Here is a 19011-nt window from a genome sequence, read left to right on the forward strand (position 1 = left end):
CGGTGGCGGGAAAACCATTTTGTGGTTGGGTCTGGTTGTTTCAAGACAGTGCTTACCAAACGTTTGCTAGCGTTGGAAGTGTAATTATTTTAAAAATAACTAATGGACAGGGCCATGCACTTTTCGCGAAAAGATCTCAAGACCGCAGCTGTGTGTTAACAACTTGGTAGCATTGTCTGTGTTTCATGGTTGGCTGGGTTTATTTCAGGTTACGAGACTATTGTCAGCACGCCAATCATATCCACCCAGTGCGGAAGCAAACGCATCCTGAACGGCCCGGCCAATTGCAAATGAACAATCGCTAGCGCACGCATACCTTATTGCAGTCTAATGAGTTATCAGATCATTTCGTGAAAAATACATGCCCCTACTAATGGAAATTTCTTTTTTTTTAATATTGGGATCTCGTTCACAACGAGATAGTTAGGAATAAATAATATTCTAAGACATAAATCAGGAACATGAACTGGGAAAAGGATCGCTCATGTCCTGAAGTAAGGACCCAAACATCGCAGTATTTGGCTTAAAAGAAATTTCTGAAGTTATTTAAAGCTTTCATTTCCGACCAGTGGTAAAAATGTATCCCGACCGTTCTTTCTTCTTTTTTTTTTTTTTTTGTTATTGACTTGGGAGAACCTAAATGCGTATAAAAACTAGCTGTGGGCAATCACGCAATTGTATTAATTTTGACTCAAATGAATAAGTGAGATTTCCTAGCCTCTAACAATAAATTCACGAAACAAGCTCAACCTCTCCCTCTTCCTTTTTCTTTCTCTCCCCCAACACACTCAATAGAAAGGAATTCAGGCCAAGTCCTCTTTTTATCTGCAAATGCGTTGCTATTTTTCGGAGTTTACGCAATAAAACATTATTTTATTTTCTGCCTCGTTTGATAAAAAAAAAGCATAATTGATGTAATCGTACTGCACTGTCCTCTCTCGCTGACCAAGTTTACATTTTCGGTTCGGTTTAAATTTGCAGTATTTCAAACTCTTAAACTAAAGGTTGTCGGTTCGAAACCCGGCAGCTGCGAAATTTTTTTTGTACTTGTAAAAATAAATATGGCGCACGCAACATTTCAGAAGTAATAAATATATTTGAATTAATGAATGCAAATAAAAGTAAATTTATTAATTCAATTGCACATTACATTTCACTCCTTTGTATCCATACAAAATAGTGATAATTCAATAAAAATGATTCAATTTTATTCATAAAAGTATGCAGAGGTAGATTTTATCATGCAAATATTGAAAAATTAAAAAAAAAAATTCTTCCTCAAAGAATATAATATGTTTAATGCCTAAATGGTTTGGCTGCAAAAACCTATTACGGCTCAGTCTCAGGCCGAATATGATATTTCCTTTTCTTCTGGATCAATCATTTCATCAATGTTTTGTTATGACGTTGTCACGTTAAACTATCGTCCGTAAACCGACTTTACAGACAAACAATTTTTTTATCCATATCAACTTTACAAGTATAGCTTGCGTAAACTGTCACAAGTCTAAACGATGTTTCTAAATATAAGTAAACTATTTTATTGAACTAACTGACGCTGGTACTATCCATCAGCAGCTTGTTCTCCACACAGTTATCGGCACATTGTCATAGAAATAATGCGACGGAACCACTGACAGCTGGCAACGGCTACTCGCCAGCATGACTCGCCAGCACCCTTTATTTGGGGTACAGGAGGGAGGAAATGGAAGAAGAGGAAGTGACCAAGTAGCGGAACTAACAGCGTGCTCTGCCTTCCGCTGCCCAGCGCGCCGACCGCACAACGAACACAAAGCTCGCAACGGCTGGAGTAAATTTTTAAATTCATAATGCTGTTGCTGTGGAGAAATAACGACTTCGATCCGTTACCTAGTAGACGAAGAGTCTTTTTTCAAACGTCTGTCAGAGACGTGGCGTACCGGAGGGACGTCATTCATTGCAATGCGTCCGACGGCAAGAATTTACTGAATACTGCTTTATCAGAAAATGTGTGTGGTCGTGTCAATATGTGGGTCATCCCTAATTATGTCGAGAACTAATTAACGCCCACGTTATTTATGTAAAACAACAAAACGTATTAAGATCAATCATTTAGGCGCCATATTAGAATGTCATGTTGGCGTGGTATTTCTCTTAATACTGTAAATTTCATTCAGGAGTGACTTATAAACATATTTAAAAGGAATTTTATTCTCGAATTTGAAATAATATCTCAAACACTAACTTGCGACACAGCTCAAGACATTATCTCGAGGCATTCTAGGAGCAGCGTGTAACCCTACCTCCCATTGTTACGCCTTTGCAATAGCTCCACAGGTTTCACATTCTGGTTTCCTATATCGCCTGCCATTACAATCGCAATGCAATACGATACTCACCTTCCTTATCTAATTGTGCACAGCACATCCCGTGTCTCAGTTTCCACGGCGCTCGTGCCCAGCGGAATTTTACTTACGTACAGAAATTCCATTTTTTTTACAACCCGTCATTACTTTTGCCACAATAAATGTACGCAAACCAAAAAACACCACGAAGGCACATCAAAATTCTTCTGCACAAGACTCGGTTTGGTATCCACGACTGTTCAATGCCTATGGCAAATTCATAATAAGACGACCTTTGGATAACTGCGCAAGAAGAGGTTAAGAACCTGAAATAATATACGATATGCCGCTTATGTACAACAATATTGGCCAAGTTCGACAACGAACTTTAGGAAATGTTACATGAGATCACTCTGAAAAGTTGTACTTTTGCACAGGGAATGAACATGAAAAAAATTATGTCAATATGGCTAATATGCTCCAACTAAAACAATCACCAACACAAGTTGAAATTGTTAATGAATTCGATTTCCTCGAACAAGTGTTTGACCAGGGCGGTTTTGCTGCATGAATAAAAAGGCGGATATAAATATTGCTCACAACGCAGCAGTTTACTTTGTGAGAATATGGCCTGACAAGCAGATTACAAAACATACAAAGAAACAACTTATGAAAATGTAGCTATTCAGTATTTCTCTGTATGGTGTTGAATTATGGACCATTAAGTATATCTTCATATATAAATCGAACAGAATTACATATTCCTTTGATAACCTAAATTATTGGTCTTACTATTTTTATAAGTGTTGTTTTACACGAATTATATAGTTTTAGTCGCTTTTAATTAAATAAAGAACTAAACTATTCACAATTTACAGACGCTGCAACTTACAATACTTTAGGCATGTAATTCAAATTTAATGGCATCTCGAGTAACTTAGTTGTCTAAGAAAACGTAGTTGGAGAACGCAACAGAGGCATAACAGCAAGTAGACTGCTGTACCACACTAAGTGTTCTTTTTATTTAATAATAACATTAATTTTCTCTCAGAGAGGCAGGTAATTCCCTAATATGGAGAAGTCCATTAAAAATATGAACTAGGCCAAAGGATCACGACATGAGGGATAACGACTCAAGACGATTAGTGCCTGCATTAAATGAGTTCTCGTACAACAGCGCCTTTAAGAAATCTGTATCAATTTTCTCTTTGTTAACAAATGTTGTTGCAAACAATGTTACGTGATCATGACGCGTGGATGTTATGCTAGGATTGCAATACTACTTTTTTTTTATTTTAGTTTACAACACTTTCCTCAACAGCTTATTTTATTTTTGCAGTTTAATTTAATCAAATAGACAAAACACAGGTATAAGAAAATCGTAATTTATTTTTCAGTGCTAGCAACGTAAATTTTCCATATTCTGTCTTCTGCGCATAAGGCCATCGTTGGCTTACGATTTGTAAATCAAATTAAACTGATGTAAACAAATCTGTATGGATTATTTTACTAATGGCACACCAATAAACACATGTATTTGATGAAATTTTAAATGCAAAGACGTAATTTGACAGAGAATATAATTTTATAATTACACTTATATTGAAATATCAAACACTTGCTGAACTGAAATTCGGACGTACAAAGTGACACAATATTTTATAACCTCAAAGATGCACAAACTGCCACCCGCCATTAATCCCACTTTTTTTTTTTTTTTCAATCAACTGGCAAAAAAAGCAGTTTAATGGACTCAAAGGAATTTTTACTCCGCAGCTTGCGACCGCGATCTACATTGATATTGTGGTTAAAAACATTTTATATTTGCAAAACTATCCATAGAGGTAATATAAATAATTTAGCAGTAATACTTCTATGCACTCACAGCCTTCTGGATAGTTTGTTCTCAATTGATATTTTTTTTCAAAAGCTGGTTGATGAAGGAGGTGGGAATAAGTGTTTCATTTTCTACGTATTTGATTCTGTAATTGCTGATAAAAGAAGGCTGACTGCCTAGGAAACGTTATTTCAATTTTAAGTAGTGAGTTTCTTTTCCTACAACCAAAGGACACAAACAGAAGCGAAGTGAAAACTTTGGAGGTAGGCAAGTTATAAGTTACAAGATTTTTATTGCTTTGCAATTTTTTCATCTCAATTTTTTATTAATCAAACAAATAATTTTTCTAAATCGTCATTTGAACATGTGTGATGTTTTTAATATGTTGCGTACTTGTGTTGAAATTTGTATGTATCTTATCCGTTCATAATTCAGCAATGAAAAAATTTTGTTTCCTGACGTAAGAAAGGAATAAGTTAAATGCTGGAACATTTAACATGCTGTTAATTTTTTTTTTCAATAACTTAAAAATTTAAACTTAATAATCTACAATTAATTATACAGTAGCATTGTTGGCAACATAAGTTAGTTCTACAAATGACTGTTATATGTATCAAGCTTACATTTGTGGCATTTATTGACTGTCAAGAAATTATCATAATGTGGTTACTAAGTTATTTTTAACTTACTTTCGCTATATAATTAATATCGATAGGGCAACCGTAAATTGAGCATGGAAAATATTTGAAACATTCGTGAGAACATTAACATATTTTCCCTATTTAAAATTGGTTGTAACTAAGGTATTACCGATTTAGACATAGACTAAGTCGCGAGACCAAAATTTTAGATCTCACCAATCCTGATATTCAATCCGTGATTTCATACGAGTTTACCGTTCGTTCAATACGGACCTCCGAAGGAAGGTCTGCATAAAAAAAAAGTTTAAAGCTCATCTCTTTTACGTTTTTTGCTAGCTTATACTTCCAAACCACATGAATTATTTGATCCATTTTTATACTACTATATAGTGACTTGCTAGTCATAAGAAATTTTTAAAAAAAAATTAACAATGGGAATTTCAACAATGGTTAGATATTATGGAAAATAGCAATGTACTTTATAGCATTTATTTCAAGTTCTAATGCGTTTATTAGCATTTATGAATTTTTTCAAGCATTTCAAGATGCGTCGCTGTATTGCTATGTTTCTGAGATTTGTTTTTCTTCAGTTTGTAGGTTGAAACTCGTTTACAGCATTTTAAATGTAGCTAACATAATTCTTAGAAAACTTTAACTTTCCACAAAAAAATTATAAATGTATATTACCGAATGAAGGTAGATGTGCTGTCACTATTATTGGTTTTTACACACAAGGGGTTTTAACAATAATATTATCAACAATAAACTGTTGTGGTCTCCAGCCTTGAAAAGTTAACATGCTTTGAATCACAATTTTAGTGTCTAAATGGACCAATTGCATGAAAAAGTAAAGACTAGAGCCCTAAACAGTTTGAAAATTCTGGAAGTAATCTCCAACAGTGAAGACTATTTATTCCAGGGAAAAAATCTGAAAATGGTATGTTTTACATATATAATTATTTTATTATCCCGTAAAACCTACCTCACAAACCGTACAAATAATGTGTCAAGATATTTTACAGTGTTTTAAACCTACCTAAACTAACCAAGAGTTCATTTTAAGTGCAGGTAATATAATTAGTTTAATATCACAATGCTGCATTTACAGAATAATAACAGTAATTTATTCTAATTGAAAACGAAAAATTTATTTTTTTGCACAATTCGTGACTGTAGGCAACTACCAGTATGAATTTTACAGAGCTTAGATACGTGATTTTTAATAACCAAAACATAAAACATTAAGGTGGTATTTTTTTCAAACAAGGCTTAAAACATCACGTGAGGTTACAAATTTACTTGAAACAGGCGGGATTCGAATTGTTTAACATCTAAAAGATGCAAACTTACAAAATTTTCATTAATAACTTGTAAAATTAACCTTAACATAAATCCATGCACTCTTTCATTAGCAACGTAAACATTATAGATAAGAGCATATTATATTTGTAAGACATGGCACACGTACACAACATTTAACTTGAATCGTTGACGACGCCATGTTTTTCAATACTTTTTTTTTTAATACAGCAAACAATATATCGCTTACAGAAGAGAGCAACGATTTTCTGTGTTCACGTGTTATTGTAGTATATGGCAAGTAATATCTCAGATCTAAATACCAGAAACTCTCCTAAATCAAATAAACACTGCTTCAGCGATCCTACAGAGTTGTTTCGTACTTGCGATTGAAAGAGATTTTTATAGTAATGAATTTTGGTAAAAATTAAAACAATTAGAGTGCATTTGTGTACACGAATTTGAAGAACTATTTAAACAGCGCCTATGTGTCTAGTATATTTTAATCACTGCATAATGAATAAAATGTGTGATAATGTGGCCTGTTTTCGAATGTGTGTGTGCGCGCACGCAGCGTGTAAGGTGACGTTACGGTAACATCAGCATTAAAATCGGTTGGGTTTTACTGATAATGAATCAGATGCAAATCATAACCAGAACATGTGCTATTTACGGCTATAATAATTACCGAGTGCAAAATAATTCGAAATCGCTCTATTCACACGTTCTTTAAATGATTCATGCAATGTGGAATTTTAATTTAATACAATTTCTTGGACATACTACGCCATTGCAGTTTTGTACTTTTTTGTCATGGGAAAAATCATAAATGCAAAATAAATAAAATAATAAACCCACAGAAACAAGCCTAAATCAGCTGATGTCAAACAGGTATTATGGACAACACAACGATGACAGCACTGACGAACACATTAAAACTTAAATATCAGACAGCACATGTATTCCTTGGAAGGAATTTAGTCATGAAAAATTAATAACAGCACAGACAAACACAGTGGGGCTAACAACGACGAAACAGTTTAAACTTTAACAGTAAATGCACACAGACAACAAACCCTGGACAACGAAGCAAATATACAAACACAACGATGAAGATAAACAGATAATATGCAGGGGCGTAGGAACCGGGGGGGGGGGGGGTGACAGGGGAGACGTGTCCCCCTGAACTTTTTGGGTGGAGAGGACTATCCCCCCAATTTTCTAGACCGTGATATTTTTATTTTATAATATTATTCTGTCCAACTTTATTTGTAAATTCTTCACTCTCAAATTTTATCTTAAGGAAACCATAATAATTTTAACACCGATGTATCCAATGGTTAGATACAAAAACTGCTTAAAAAGCGCTATTTTACACTTTTAAAAGCAAAATTTTCCTGTGGAGGACCCCCGGACCCCCCATCTTAGAAAGAGGGGAATGGGTTTACATGACATTAAAATCATTATTTGTCCCCCCAACTTTATGAACACAGCTACGCCAATGATAATATGGATAACACAACGACAACAACACTAAAAAACACAGCATGTTTACTATGACAAAACAGTTGCGACTGTTGTTATTATAACTAGATACCGGAAAAATTCGCGGATTAATTTCGTGATAGGCTGAAATTCAAAGATGTGTACAATTCTGCTGGTTCTGCTATTGGATCGCGGTTTAACTGAAGCTCTCTGGGCCAATGAGACTATCGACCAAAGAAGCGTCGAATCACAAGCTACCCAGTGGAGACGACTCACAGTTTAGTAACCAATGAACACGCGTGTTTACTTGAGAAATGCAGAGGATAATGGAGGCTATCCTAGAGGTCATTGAATCCGCGAATTTTTCCGGTCCCTAATTATAACAAATTTTTTTTTTCGTGTTTTAAAACTTGAAATTACTATTTACTATGACTATTTTAGTTTACCATATTTATTCCAGGATAGTTTCACCATCATAAAGTTTAATTTGGTACACCAATACAATTGGTATGTCCCCTAATTTTTATGAAAGTGACATATATATATATATATATATATATATATGCATATGTATATGTATATATATGGGTTAATATTCATACATGTGGGTTCGCCATCTTCCTGTGAAAATTTGATTGCATGCTGCGGGCGCGTCGTAAAATTTTACTTTCATCATTTTTACATAAAGCACCAAAATACGTATAATTTAAAAAAAAAAATTGTAACAAAAAAATTTGGACCCCTAGAGCCTTTTTGCTCAAAGCGTATTTTCAAAATGGGTCCACCAACACGCTCGTTCAGTTTGTCTAACCCTCCTACAAACCATCCCGTAACTGCAACTCATTCGCAACCTGAACAGCAAAGCAGATTATTTTTATTTTATTTAGTGATATATATCTGAAAAAAAGTTCTGTTATGTAGATTTAAGATGTATCCTATTTAAAATTCAATTTTATACTTTTGTACTTTTAATACACTAAAAATTAATTCTAAAACCATACAAAAAAGTTGAAAAAATTTAGAATGTAGATATTATGTTAATAAACGATTACTGGAAATGTTCTTTTTTTTCAGATTTAAAATATCAGTAATGACAGGAATGAGTCCAATTCGCACTTCCCCAGTCCCTCGCGTCGAACAGTTCTCACGCTCACTTACGTATCATGGAATCATTTTTCTTCGATCGAAACATGGAACGTCTTGGCTGAGCCATACCTACTACTAAAAAAAATATGACCACTCCTTTATATTGATAAAAAAAAAGTTTTTCTCCATTGTAATGAGACCTTACGCCATTTCTGTTTTTCGTAACGTAAATTATTTAATAATAAAAAATAAGAGCTTAAACCATTGTTTCCACACTCAGATGTCGAACTAAAAAGTTTTATAGGTAGGCTTATCATTTTTTATCCACCCTTTTCTTCTTTTTTCTAGTGGTATGCAAAGGGGGCGTTCAAGTATTACGTAACGCAAGTTCGAACAAGGCGTTACGTAACATTTTTTTTTAATTTAAATAAAAAACTAGGCAATTAAAATTTCCCAAGTTCGCAACCCTTTTCGTTTATGTTTTACGGGGAATCCCTCGACTGTATTGTACGTCATTTTTATTTTGTTTTCGTTGTCAGTATTCGTTAGTGTGTACGCAGAAACACATTGCTGTAGTCAGTGTTGTTAAAGTGAGTTTACACTGTTAATATCCTCAAAAGAGGAAGATTTGCATCATCAGCTGTTCTTGTTCTATAAAAGATCTCATGCTGACTTGCAGGCGCAACATTGCCAAAAAAAAATGCCAAAGAAATTTGGAAAACGGCTAAAGAAAAAATAAAAAATAAAGAAAAATCAGGGAAACGGCGTAACTAAATATAAGATTAGTAGTTGTAGTAGTAAAAGTTTATTAGGACAAATTTAATCCCATTTAAACATATTTTAAACTTAAGAAAATGTTTATTACATTATGTGTGATTGTTTATTAAATAATAATATAAATAAATAAAATAAACAATATACGCATATATTGCGAGTTAGAAATCGCTTGTTTTATTTATTTTTACCGCAAACGCGATTAAAACATTAACAAAGGTATTTTAGCAACTTCCCGGTACTTTGCGCAACATAATTATGACTTTTAGGTAAAAAAAATGTCACATGGGTGTTACATAACGTTTAAGGAGGGGGATGGGGGTACAGAAAAATGTTACGGCGCGTTACATGACGTAGGGGGGGGGGGGTGCGGGGGGGCAGGGTCAACCATTTTCAAAAATTGCGTTACGTAATACTTGAAAGGCCCCAAAAGTATTCGTTGAAACAAGTTAGTATTGGGTTCCCTCAAAACATTAATGGGTAATCTTCTAGGGTTTTGTAAACATTATTTGATCTCAGTAACTGTTATATTCTTTTTATAATAAACGTGAACGTCAGCGACATTTAAAATACTTAAATAGTGCAACAGGTTCGTTAGGTTATAAACACTAAATTAAAATTCTGAACAGCAATTTAATTTTTCGAATGAAAAGTAATCCTTCCCCCGAACCAAAACAAAATAGGTTCCGTCTACGCCACGTATACCGTACAAGTCATTTGAAAATTACACTATTGCCACAAATACCGATACTGGTATATTATTGATGTTTAGCTCTTAACGGAAGATTTCCTCGTGTTAACATTAATTTGTTGCAATTACATGTCTTAAATTTATCTTTTCTCTAAATTCTAACCATAAACTGCTAAACTGGTTTTAAACCAATGCACAGGTTAATGTCATAAACATCCCATTAAGACTCCACAATAATTATATACACATTTAACACACCTGCTCTATTAAAGTGTCGCTTACCTTATCACGGTCTGATTGCAAAAGCAGAACAGAGTAAACTCTTGACAACAATGTGTTCACGCCCTACGCTTCGTGGACAGTAGCGGAGTGGCAGTACGCTGCTGCTGTTACTGCTGCTCTCTTGCGACCGAATACTGAACTAGTACATATCGTCACGATATCTCGTGGAGGGGAGCGGAGCGGATGAAACCCCGACTGCAGCGAAGCCAAGATCGTAAACCTTGTACTAATTACATTACGATGACTCAGAATAACTATCACGCGCAACGGCGCAAATTAGTATCCATATAATTTTGCGTAAAACATATTAGTTTTTCTGGTTGACTAAGGAATAAAGGAAAAGAAAACGCAGAAATATTCTTATCGGGACGTCTGAAATGAAAAAGTAACATTTCAGCTCGCATTAGACTCGTAATTCAACCAATTACATGAATGTTTTTGTACTTTTATTTGTTTTAATTTACTATATATTTAATACAAAGTAAGTTTTTTTTCAATATGAATAGTCAAAGTTGCTAGATAAAAACTCGACAATTTTGACACTTTCCGACATTTTCTGAATTTTAATTGTTTTGATTCAGAACCGTAATTTACTAGCCTATCAACTGTTCTCGGCTTGATGTTGAATTATGATACATTCTGTATAAAGAGCATGACATAACTTATTAGTACTTTATAACTTACGAAAAACATATGTACTCATGTAAGCTAATTTTATCTTGGGGGGTTTAGGATTTCATAGTTGTCATGTCATTTGCTCGTTAGGAATATGTCTTTATTGTTAAACTGATTTAAAACCATATTCGAATACGGTACCAGATTATATGAATCAATTTATCCAAAACATATGTTACTTTATTTTTGGCCTTAAATCGATTCAAACAAAATTTAAAAAGTCTTTGGTGCGAATTTAGACCCTAATATAAACATATTTAATAAGATTTCACCTATTCAAAGGCCTTCTGATACCGTAAATAAGGGGTGGGGGGTGGGGACAAACATGCTGTAGCATATTTTCTGTGAAGAAAAAAAGACAGAGCTGTATCGAAAGCAGCCTGAATGTAATTACACTGCGTTGGCATATCTCAATTTTTTATTCAACAATTAATACAAAAATGTAAAATTAATACTTCATGACCATTTTAATGTCAAAAAAAAAGATGAGAAGTTGCTAATAAATTCTATGAAAGTTTCAAGAAGTTATGTTTGTAAGATATCCTGGTGCGCTTTTATATAGAATAAAACGATGAGAGGAGATGGTTTTCGAAAAATAGTTTGAAAATTCAACAAATATCGGGGACCAAGTTAGAAATACGGAACCATCATGTTACTCACTGCATCGTGGTCGACATAATGACATGAAGATCGTCATTTTTAAATTATCAAAAGCAAATGTTGACGAAAATAGCTTATATATATATATATATATATATATATATATATATATAACATACAAAGTTTTGAAAAAATTCTCTTCGAGAGAGGATCTAGTACCGAATATCATGTTTCTCAGCTTTTCAGTTTCCGCATTACACAAATGACAGACAGACAAACTGACTTATTTATTATTTATAAATAGATATAGGGTGTACAATAATTTAATTCGAACATTTCATGTTGCAAGTGTGTCGGTACTATAAGGGCGGCGTGGGGCCCTGCTAGGCGCGGGGCTCTGGGCGGTTGTCAGGCTTGCCCGGTCCTGGAGCCTCCTGCCAAGATACAAAAAGATGTTGGATAGGCTACACCTGTACCCTAACTATTCCTAGTGCACTTAACTCCTCTCAAATCCTGCCAAATGAAACTTTATGATAGCGAACTATTATATAATACAATTTGTACACTTTAATGGTCATAACAAGAAACAATTACAACTTAAAAAATACTTGAATCCATAATTTGTTTCCAATTCTTGTCGTTTATCTGTGGCAGAGGCCAACTCGTCTTCGGGTCGTGCTATCAGGACATAGTGGTCTCGTCGCAAGTTGCAGGTCCTAGAGTTGGCAGTGACTCCAACAACATGGTCGACGCAGCTGTGTTGGACAAGCTAGAAGCAGGCTATGCCAAGCTTGCTGCTTCGGACAGCAAATCACTACTGAAGAAGTATCTTACCAAAGAAATATTCGACAACCTCAAGACCAAGAAAACTTCGTTTGGTTCCACACTCTTGGACTGTATTCAGTCAGGCATCGAAAATTTGGATTCAGGAGTGGGGATCTATGCTCCAGATGCTGAATCATACACCGTATTTTCTGACTTGTTCGACCCAATCATCGAGGACTACCACGGTGGCTTCAAGAAGACTGACAAGCACCCGCCGAAGGACTGGGGTGACGTTGACTGCATGGGCAACTTGGACCCCACTGGCAAGTACATCATCTCCACTCGAGTTCGCTGCGGCCGCTCCATGGAGGGCTACCCCTTCAACCCCTGCTTGACGGAGGCTCAGTACAAGGAGATGGAGGAAAAGGTGTCCACCACGCTCTCTGGACTCGAGGGTGAGCTGAAAGGAAAGTACTATCCTCTGACCGGGATGGACAAGGACACCCAGCAGAAACTCATCGATGACCACTTCTTGTTCAAGGAGGGTGACCGATTTCTGCAGGCTGCCAACGCATGCCGCTTTTGGCCAACTGGTCGCGGCATCTACCACAATGATGCCAAGACCTTTCTGGTATGGTGCAACGAAGAGGACCACTTGAGGATTATTTCAATGCAGCAGGGAGGCGATTTGGGACAGGTTTACCGTCGTCTTGTGACCGCTGTGAATGACATTGAGAAACGCATTCCATTTTCTCACCACGACCGCCTGGGATTCCTGACCTTCTGCCCCACCAACCTGGGCACGACGGTGCGCGCCTCGGTCCACATCAAGGTGCCGAAACTGGCCATCAATAGCCAGAAGCTCGAGGAGGTTGCTTCCAAGTTCAACCTGCAGGTGCGTGGCACCCGAGGGGAGCACACGGCAGCAGAGGGAGGCGTCTACGACATCTCCAACAAGCGGCGCATGGGACTGACCGAGTACGATGCTGTGAAAGAAATGAACGACGGCATCGCTGAGCTTATCAAACTAGAGAGCTCCCTTTGCGCGTGCTGTAAATCATGCTGCAAAGTATGTAGTATGAAAGAATGACGGTTTTAACTTTACCAACCAAACAATACTTGTTTCCATGTCTCCAGATTTTTCTCCAGTAATAGTAACGATCAGAAAAAAGCCGAACTGTATGATTTTAGATTATAATACGTATTGTATAGTAAGGTTAATAAAAGCTTCTTCTGTATTTTTTTGGCGTAACTAATTTCATTCGAATTTTTTTTTTAGAGAAATAAAGACGACTTTACCATATCGTATGTTGGTGTAGTCATTAGTTTATTCAATAGCAGAGTATTACCTACAGGGGTCTTCGTGTAAATGTCAGCTTATTGGGTTTTCCTTTTTTCACACGAAGTAAAATCCCGCAACTAGCGCAAATGAATACTAAAAAATATAGCCGGTGATAAAACTGCTCTTAGCTGACAAAATGTAATGTCTGGTTTGATTGTTCACCTCGCTCTACTTACCTGGATCACTTTCTCCCAAGGTTTGTGTAACTGACCTCGGGCTTAGGAGGTGCATGTTGAGACAATGAAACCAACAAGTTAAAATATCCAAAGTTTTTTGTCGATTAAATATACACGAAACTGATAAATCCACGGTATCCCTACGCGATAACGCTTCATACTCATGTGGTGTTAAGCAGGGGAAAATTAATGAGATTCGAAACTTTACTATACCAAACCGGTACAGTGTAAACCCGTAAAGTAAAAATGTTACACGCATGTAAGAGAAAAAGAAAAGTCTAATTTTCATCAACATATTCAAATAAAAAAATATTATAGAAAAACTTTAAAAAAAATCATGCATGATATGCATTACGTTACAAATAAAAACTACAATAAAATATCCCTTTCGGCACAGTCTACAGACGTAAGTAGATTTCAAAGTACCTATTTCTTCTGAAAATGTATTCAATTTTTTGACCTTCAAAAACTATTTTTCATCCTTTCCAGTTATAACGTGGTCGTATAAACATTTGGTTTGATCAAAGTTTAATATAAAAATATAGTTTAAAATAAATCCGAATGGATTTAATACAAAGAAAGTTTTGATTTTTTTTTTTAGTTCAAACCCCTGTTTTTACCGTAATAATTATTTTCATCAATATATATTTTTTTAACCAAAATTTTAGATAAAGTTTAGGATCTATACAATAAAATGTAACGGATTTGATAGTACACTTTCAAACCTTGATATTTCCACCCCTTGCAGTAATGGATGGTTAGATAAAAAAATTATTTTAACAAAAATTTTCGATATTTAGAAAGTTAAACCAAAATAAGAATAAATTCGATAGTATACATGGTTTGCATTATCAAAAACTGTTTCAGACAAAAGTTTTAGATTAAAATTATAAGATTTACAAACAATTTGAACGGATTTAATTTTGTGCGTATTAAGGTAGTTATGAATTTATTTTCATATTTTAACCCCTTTTTATCCATCCTTTGCAGTGATTGGTTGTATCAAAAATGTTTAAACAAAAGGTTTAGATTATATTTAAAGGTTTATAAACAATTTGAACGGATTTAATATTGTAATTACTAAGTGAGTTATTCTTTCTTTTTTTTGTCCTTCAACCCCTATTATTTTCCATCCCTTGCAGAAAAAATTAGTCATATAAAAATTATTTCAGACGAAAATTGTAGATAATGTATGGTCCTACAATAAATTATAATGGATTTAGTAGTGTAAATGGTACGGAATTTATGATTTTTTTTTTAATTCTACCCCTGTTTGTAACCCTTTTTCTGCGATTGATCATTTTATCAAAAATTGTTTTAGACAAATGTCTTAGAATAAAATTATACCATTAATAAATAATTTGAACGGATTCGATAGTATGTACCAAGGGAGTTGTGAATTTTTTTGTACTCCAATATATATTATATGTATAATATTTCTAAGATAACCATAACTTATACTTTCTAGTACCACATAACGTGAGCGAAATAATTTTACAATAAGTTTTTATTACTTATTTGATGAACTGTTGTAAAAACCGTCTTACGGCATTTCTTAGTCAAAATTTTTATAGTCACTGAAGGTGGGTTTATAATTTCCTCTTGATGTCTTGGTAAATACGTTTTACACCTTTATAGCCTACCGCCATGAAATTATTCTTTATAAAAAAGCCACACTTTGTGCACATATTCATATTTTGTTATATCAGATTTTATTGTTTCATCTGATAATTGTAAAATTTAATGTGCTATACAATTGTACACTCTCGTTAAAGAGGAAGCATTTGCATTTCTTTGTTTATATCTCGAAGCTTTTAGAAATTCGAAGTTGTGAACTCTCCAGATCCAACCGTCAGGAGCGCTTGCGTCCCTGGCCATCAAATTCCAGTCCCGGAGAAGACAACAAAGCGGACCTCGAGTCCAAGTGCCCAACCCCCGCATGGTAGAATCTTTCTACTCTGGCCAACTCTTCATCCAGACCATCCTCTGTCTCCTGTACTTTCCTACATTTAATACATGCAAACTTGCATCCCGCGTGAAAGTGCCCAGGGTTTTCCCTGTGTCTATGCAGGTTTTATCTGGGCCCAACTTAACTAGTAGTTTAGACTAGAGATAAGAGTGAGGGGAGTTAGTAATGGCAACAATCGCTGCCATGGCTGGCCAATCCCCTCCTAGCACATGATGCATGCGACCCTCTCCCTGCATGGCTAATCCCAGCATGACTAAGGCGTGATAGGTTTCGGCCTGAGACACACTTAGGTCCCTCCCTAACCCGGACCCCTCCCAAACACACTTAGTTTTTAGTTAGGTTAGGAAAAAAAAAATCTCCAGATCCAGACTGCCGCAGTCAGTGTGCATTTGTGTCGAGGCCGTTAAAAATATGTGTATAGTTGGTCAGGAAATAATACATAAAGCTAGGGAAGAATTCACAATTATGTATACAAGTCAGAGTTCGGCGAGACGCAACATAAAATCAGGTATAATTATTTCTACTTATTGTAATCGCGTGTTTAAGGGAAGACACCAAGAAACAAGCTGCTGCAAATTTCTTCGTCGATCATAACGTGAGAAACGCTAGGTGGTATTTTTGGCTAACTATTTCACTATCATTCAAAAGTATTGCATGTAACTAAATCTGTACTCAGTTAATGTTCAAAATCAATTATTGTTGTGTAGTTACAGGGCATTATTATGTGAATAACATAGCGTCACCACACAAATCGTCAGTCAAATTTAACAAAAAATTCGATTTAAAATAAATACAGATGCATTGATTTAATTGTTGGGCATTTGCATTAAAAAAATCTATATTTGCCTACACACACACACACACATACACAGTTATATATATATATATATATATATATATATATATATATATATATATATATATATATATATATAACAAAATATATTTAATGCACATATGTTTTCATTATGATTTTTTTAGGTGCTGAAATTGAAGTTTATTTAATTACATAATTACATAGTTTGTAAATGGTAATACTCAGATATCGCGCCCTTTTAGAATGGAAAAAAAAAATCGGAAACCAAAATTATATCACTATATTTACTTTACAGATAATATTTACAGTAAATTTGCACCATCCGTTAACCCGAAAATACCTTTTTCGCATATGGCTGAAATATTAAATAGTATTCAACATTTAGGCTACGTGAACTCAACCAACGAGGTGGCCGCAATACTGTACGGGCAAATAAAATTGCCAATTACGTGTGCAGTTCTTGAAAATTCTCTTAATGCGCCTCAATATTATAGTTAGAAATAAAATTAAAAAAAAACTGTTAAATCCATTTTTGGGTGTTTGCCTTTTTATTTAGAGTGGCGCCCCTACTAAAATAGAGAATTATAAAAATAGTTTATATTAAAGCCCCAGTCCTTTGATATTAAGCATCTGTACATTTAATTGTATAATTATTGATACCCTCGTAAAAACCAATCACAACGTAATAGCTGAGAACGAAAAAAAATCGAACGGAAAGAACCCTACATTTTGACCATTAATTATAATTTCTAAAACTTTGTGATTTTTTTATAATTGTTTACATTACATTCTGTCTGTAAACATTCAATCTACCTCACCAGCTACCGTAAATAAAAATGGAAACGAAATTACTTTATCTCCATGATTCCAAACGTCATTCAAACAATAATGTGTTACTTGAGCGTTAGCCGATTTTATTTTGAAGGGAATGGCATGGCATGCGTGTCTATAAAATTGACAAACGTGGCAAGAAGTAAGCAGCAGACGTATTGTTTAGGTTATGAGTTTTCATAGCATTTCATATGTCCGAGTTTTGAAGCCCGAACTATACACTCAACTAAGCACCTTCCTCTCCGACAACATTGTTCTGTCTCTCCTGCGAGAGAACATACTGCTGCATTCAGGGCGAACTGCCCGGCTGCACTTGGTGTAACTTACCGTCGAAGCACGAACACCCGCCGGCAAGCACAGCGCCTTCTTGTGTTCGTGACGCCCTTGGCCTGGACTACTTGGACTGACACTTGAACGTTACGCTTTTACTATCACGCGAAGGGGAGGGGCGAGAACTCCACATTACATTTGAACAGATTTTATGCTTCATATATTAACTATTGGCCATCACAACAACATCTCTAATAAGGTATAACAAAATGAGACAATTACTTTTAAATTTTTTTTCTATATCAGGTTGCTTGAAATTGTGACTGAGTACTTTTATTATTTTCAACAGTTGTAAGTGGTGTTAAGCACGCCGTAGCGTAAAATGTTATATGAGAATAATTACTACAGTTACGAACACAATAGACTTGGTTTAGTTACGCACTGTGCTATGAAAAGTATGCACTCACTTCAAGTGTAGTGGCTTAGAATGAATAACTACGGAAGTGTGCTCTGAATTTACATACCTGAAAAGATCGTGGTACATAACACCAAACTATCTCGGAATTTGAACTAGGGCCTTTCCGTTGCGTTGCGTTGGGTCTTATTCAGCTACCTACGCTTCGATGGTTAAAAGTGTATTTCATTATAGTTTTAAAAAAATCAAATATATGCAGATATATTAAGTTGTATGAGATATTTTGCCAAGCCCAGTATTATGACTTACGAGATCCATATTGTTACATTGGAAACTTACTCAAACGTGTGAACTATTGGACAAGAAAATAATAAATTTATAACTAACTTTTGCATAAACATTTATTGCTTACTTTTAATGTGAATATTGATAAAAATTGTGAAATGAGAACATTAAAAATCATTTATGGTTCCGCCCGGGATCGAACCGGGGACCTTCTGCGTGTAAAGCAGACGTGATAACCACTACACCACGGAACCGCGCTGACCTATTGGGCTATAACTATTTAAAATATAGAGTATTGTATTATTTATTTAAATTCATAGTATTTCAATTCGAGTGGCTGTCTAATTGTTAAAATATTATTGTGCGTAACTGTTACCCGATAAAGGTAATGACTAATTTGGCAATATCAGCCTGTAATAGTTTGAAATAATTTTCAACACCGTGTGC

General features: G+C 35.0%; 2 protein-coding genes and 1 non-coding gene across 8 annotated transcripts in view; 1 reads left to right on the forward strand and 2 right to left on the reverse strand.

Moving 5' to 3' along the window:
- LOC134532664 (uncharacterized) overlaps window positions 1-10604 on the reverse strand; it is a 60670-nt gene extending 50066 nt beyond the window's left edge. For 2 of the 4 annotated variants that reach the window (XM_063369344.1, XM_063369341.1), the window contains exon 1: window positions 10420-10562. The gene's annotated coding sequence lies outside the window, so the exon portion shown is untranslated. Of the gene's footprint in view, window positions 1-10419 lie in introns of all 4 variants that reach the window. The other 2 variants (XM_063369340.1, XM_063369346.1) reach the window with 2 other exon arrangements.
- On the forward strand, window positions 4171-13697 carry LOC134532662 (arginine kinase-like). Of its 3 annotated transcripts, none has more exons than XM_063369336.1 (2): window positions 4171-4424; window positions 12349-13697. In XM_063369336.1, the coding sequence occupies exon 2, from the start codon at window positions 12437-12439 to the stop codon at window positions 13547-13549; it is 1113 nt and encodes a 370-aa protein (XP_063225406.1). In that variant the 5' UTR covers window positions 4171-4424; window positions 12349-12436; the 3' UTR covers window positions 13550-13697. The 3 variants fall into 3 exon arrangements, with proteins under 3 accessions (XP_063225406.1, XP_063225407.1, XP_063225408.1); XM_063369337.1 differs by having other exon boundaries at window positions 12402-13697; XM_063369338.1 differs by having other exon boundaries at window positions 4180-4424; window positions 12408-13697.
- Window positions 13698-18745: 5048 nt separating this feature from the next.
- Window positions 18746-18818, reverse strand: Trnav-uac (transfer RNA valine (anticodon UAC)). The gene has a single exon. It is a non-coding gene; the product is annotated as a tRNA-Val (tRNA).
- Between the last annotated feature and the right edge of the window lie 193 nt (window positions 18819-19011).

This window comes from Bacillus rossius, chromosome 6 (genome assembly GCF_032445375.1).
Source record: "Bacillus rossius redtenbacheri isolate Brsri chromosome 6, Brsri_v3, whole genome shotgun sequence".
Taxonomy (NCBI): Eukaryota; Metazoa; Arthropoda; class Insecta; order Phasmatodea; family Bacillidae; genus Bacillus; species Bacillus rossius.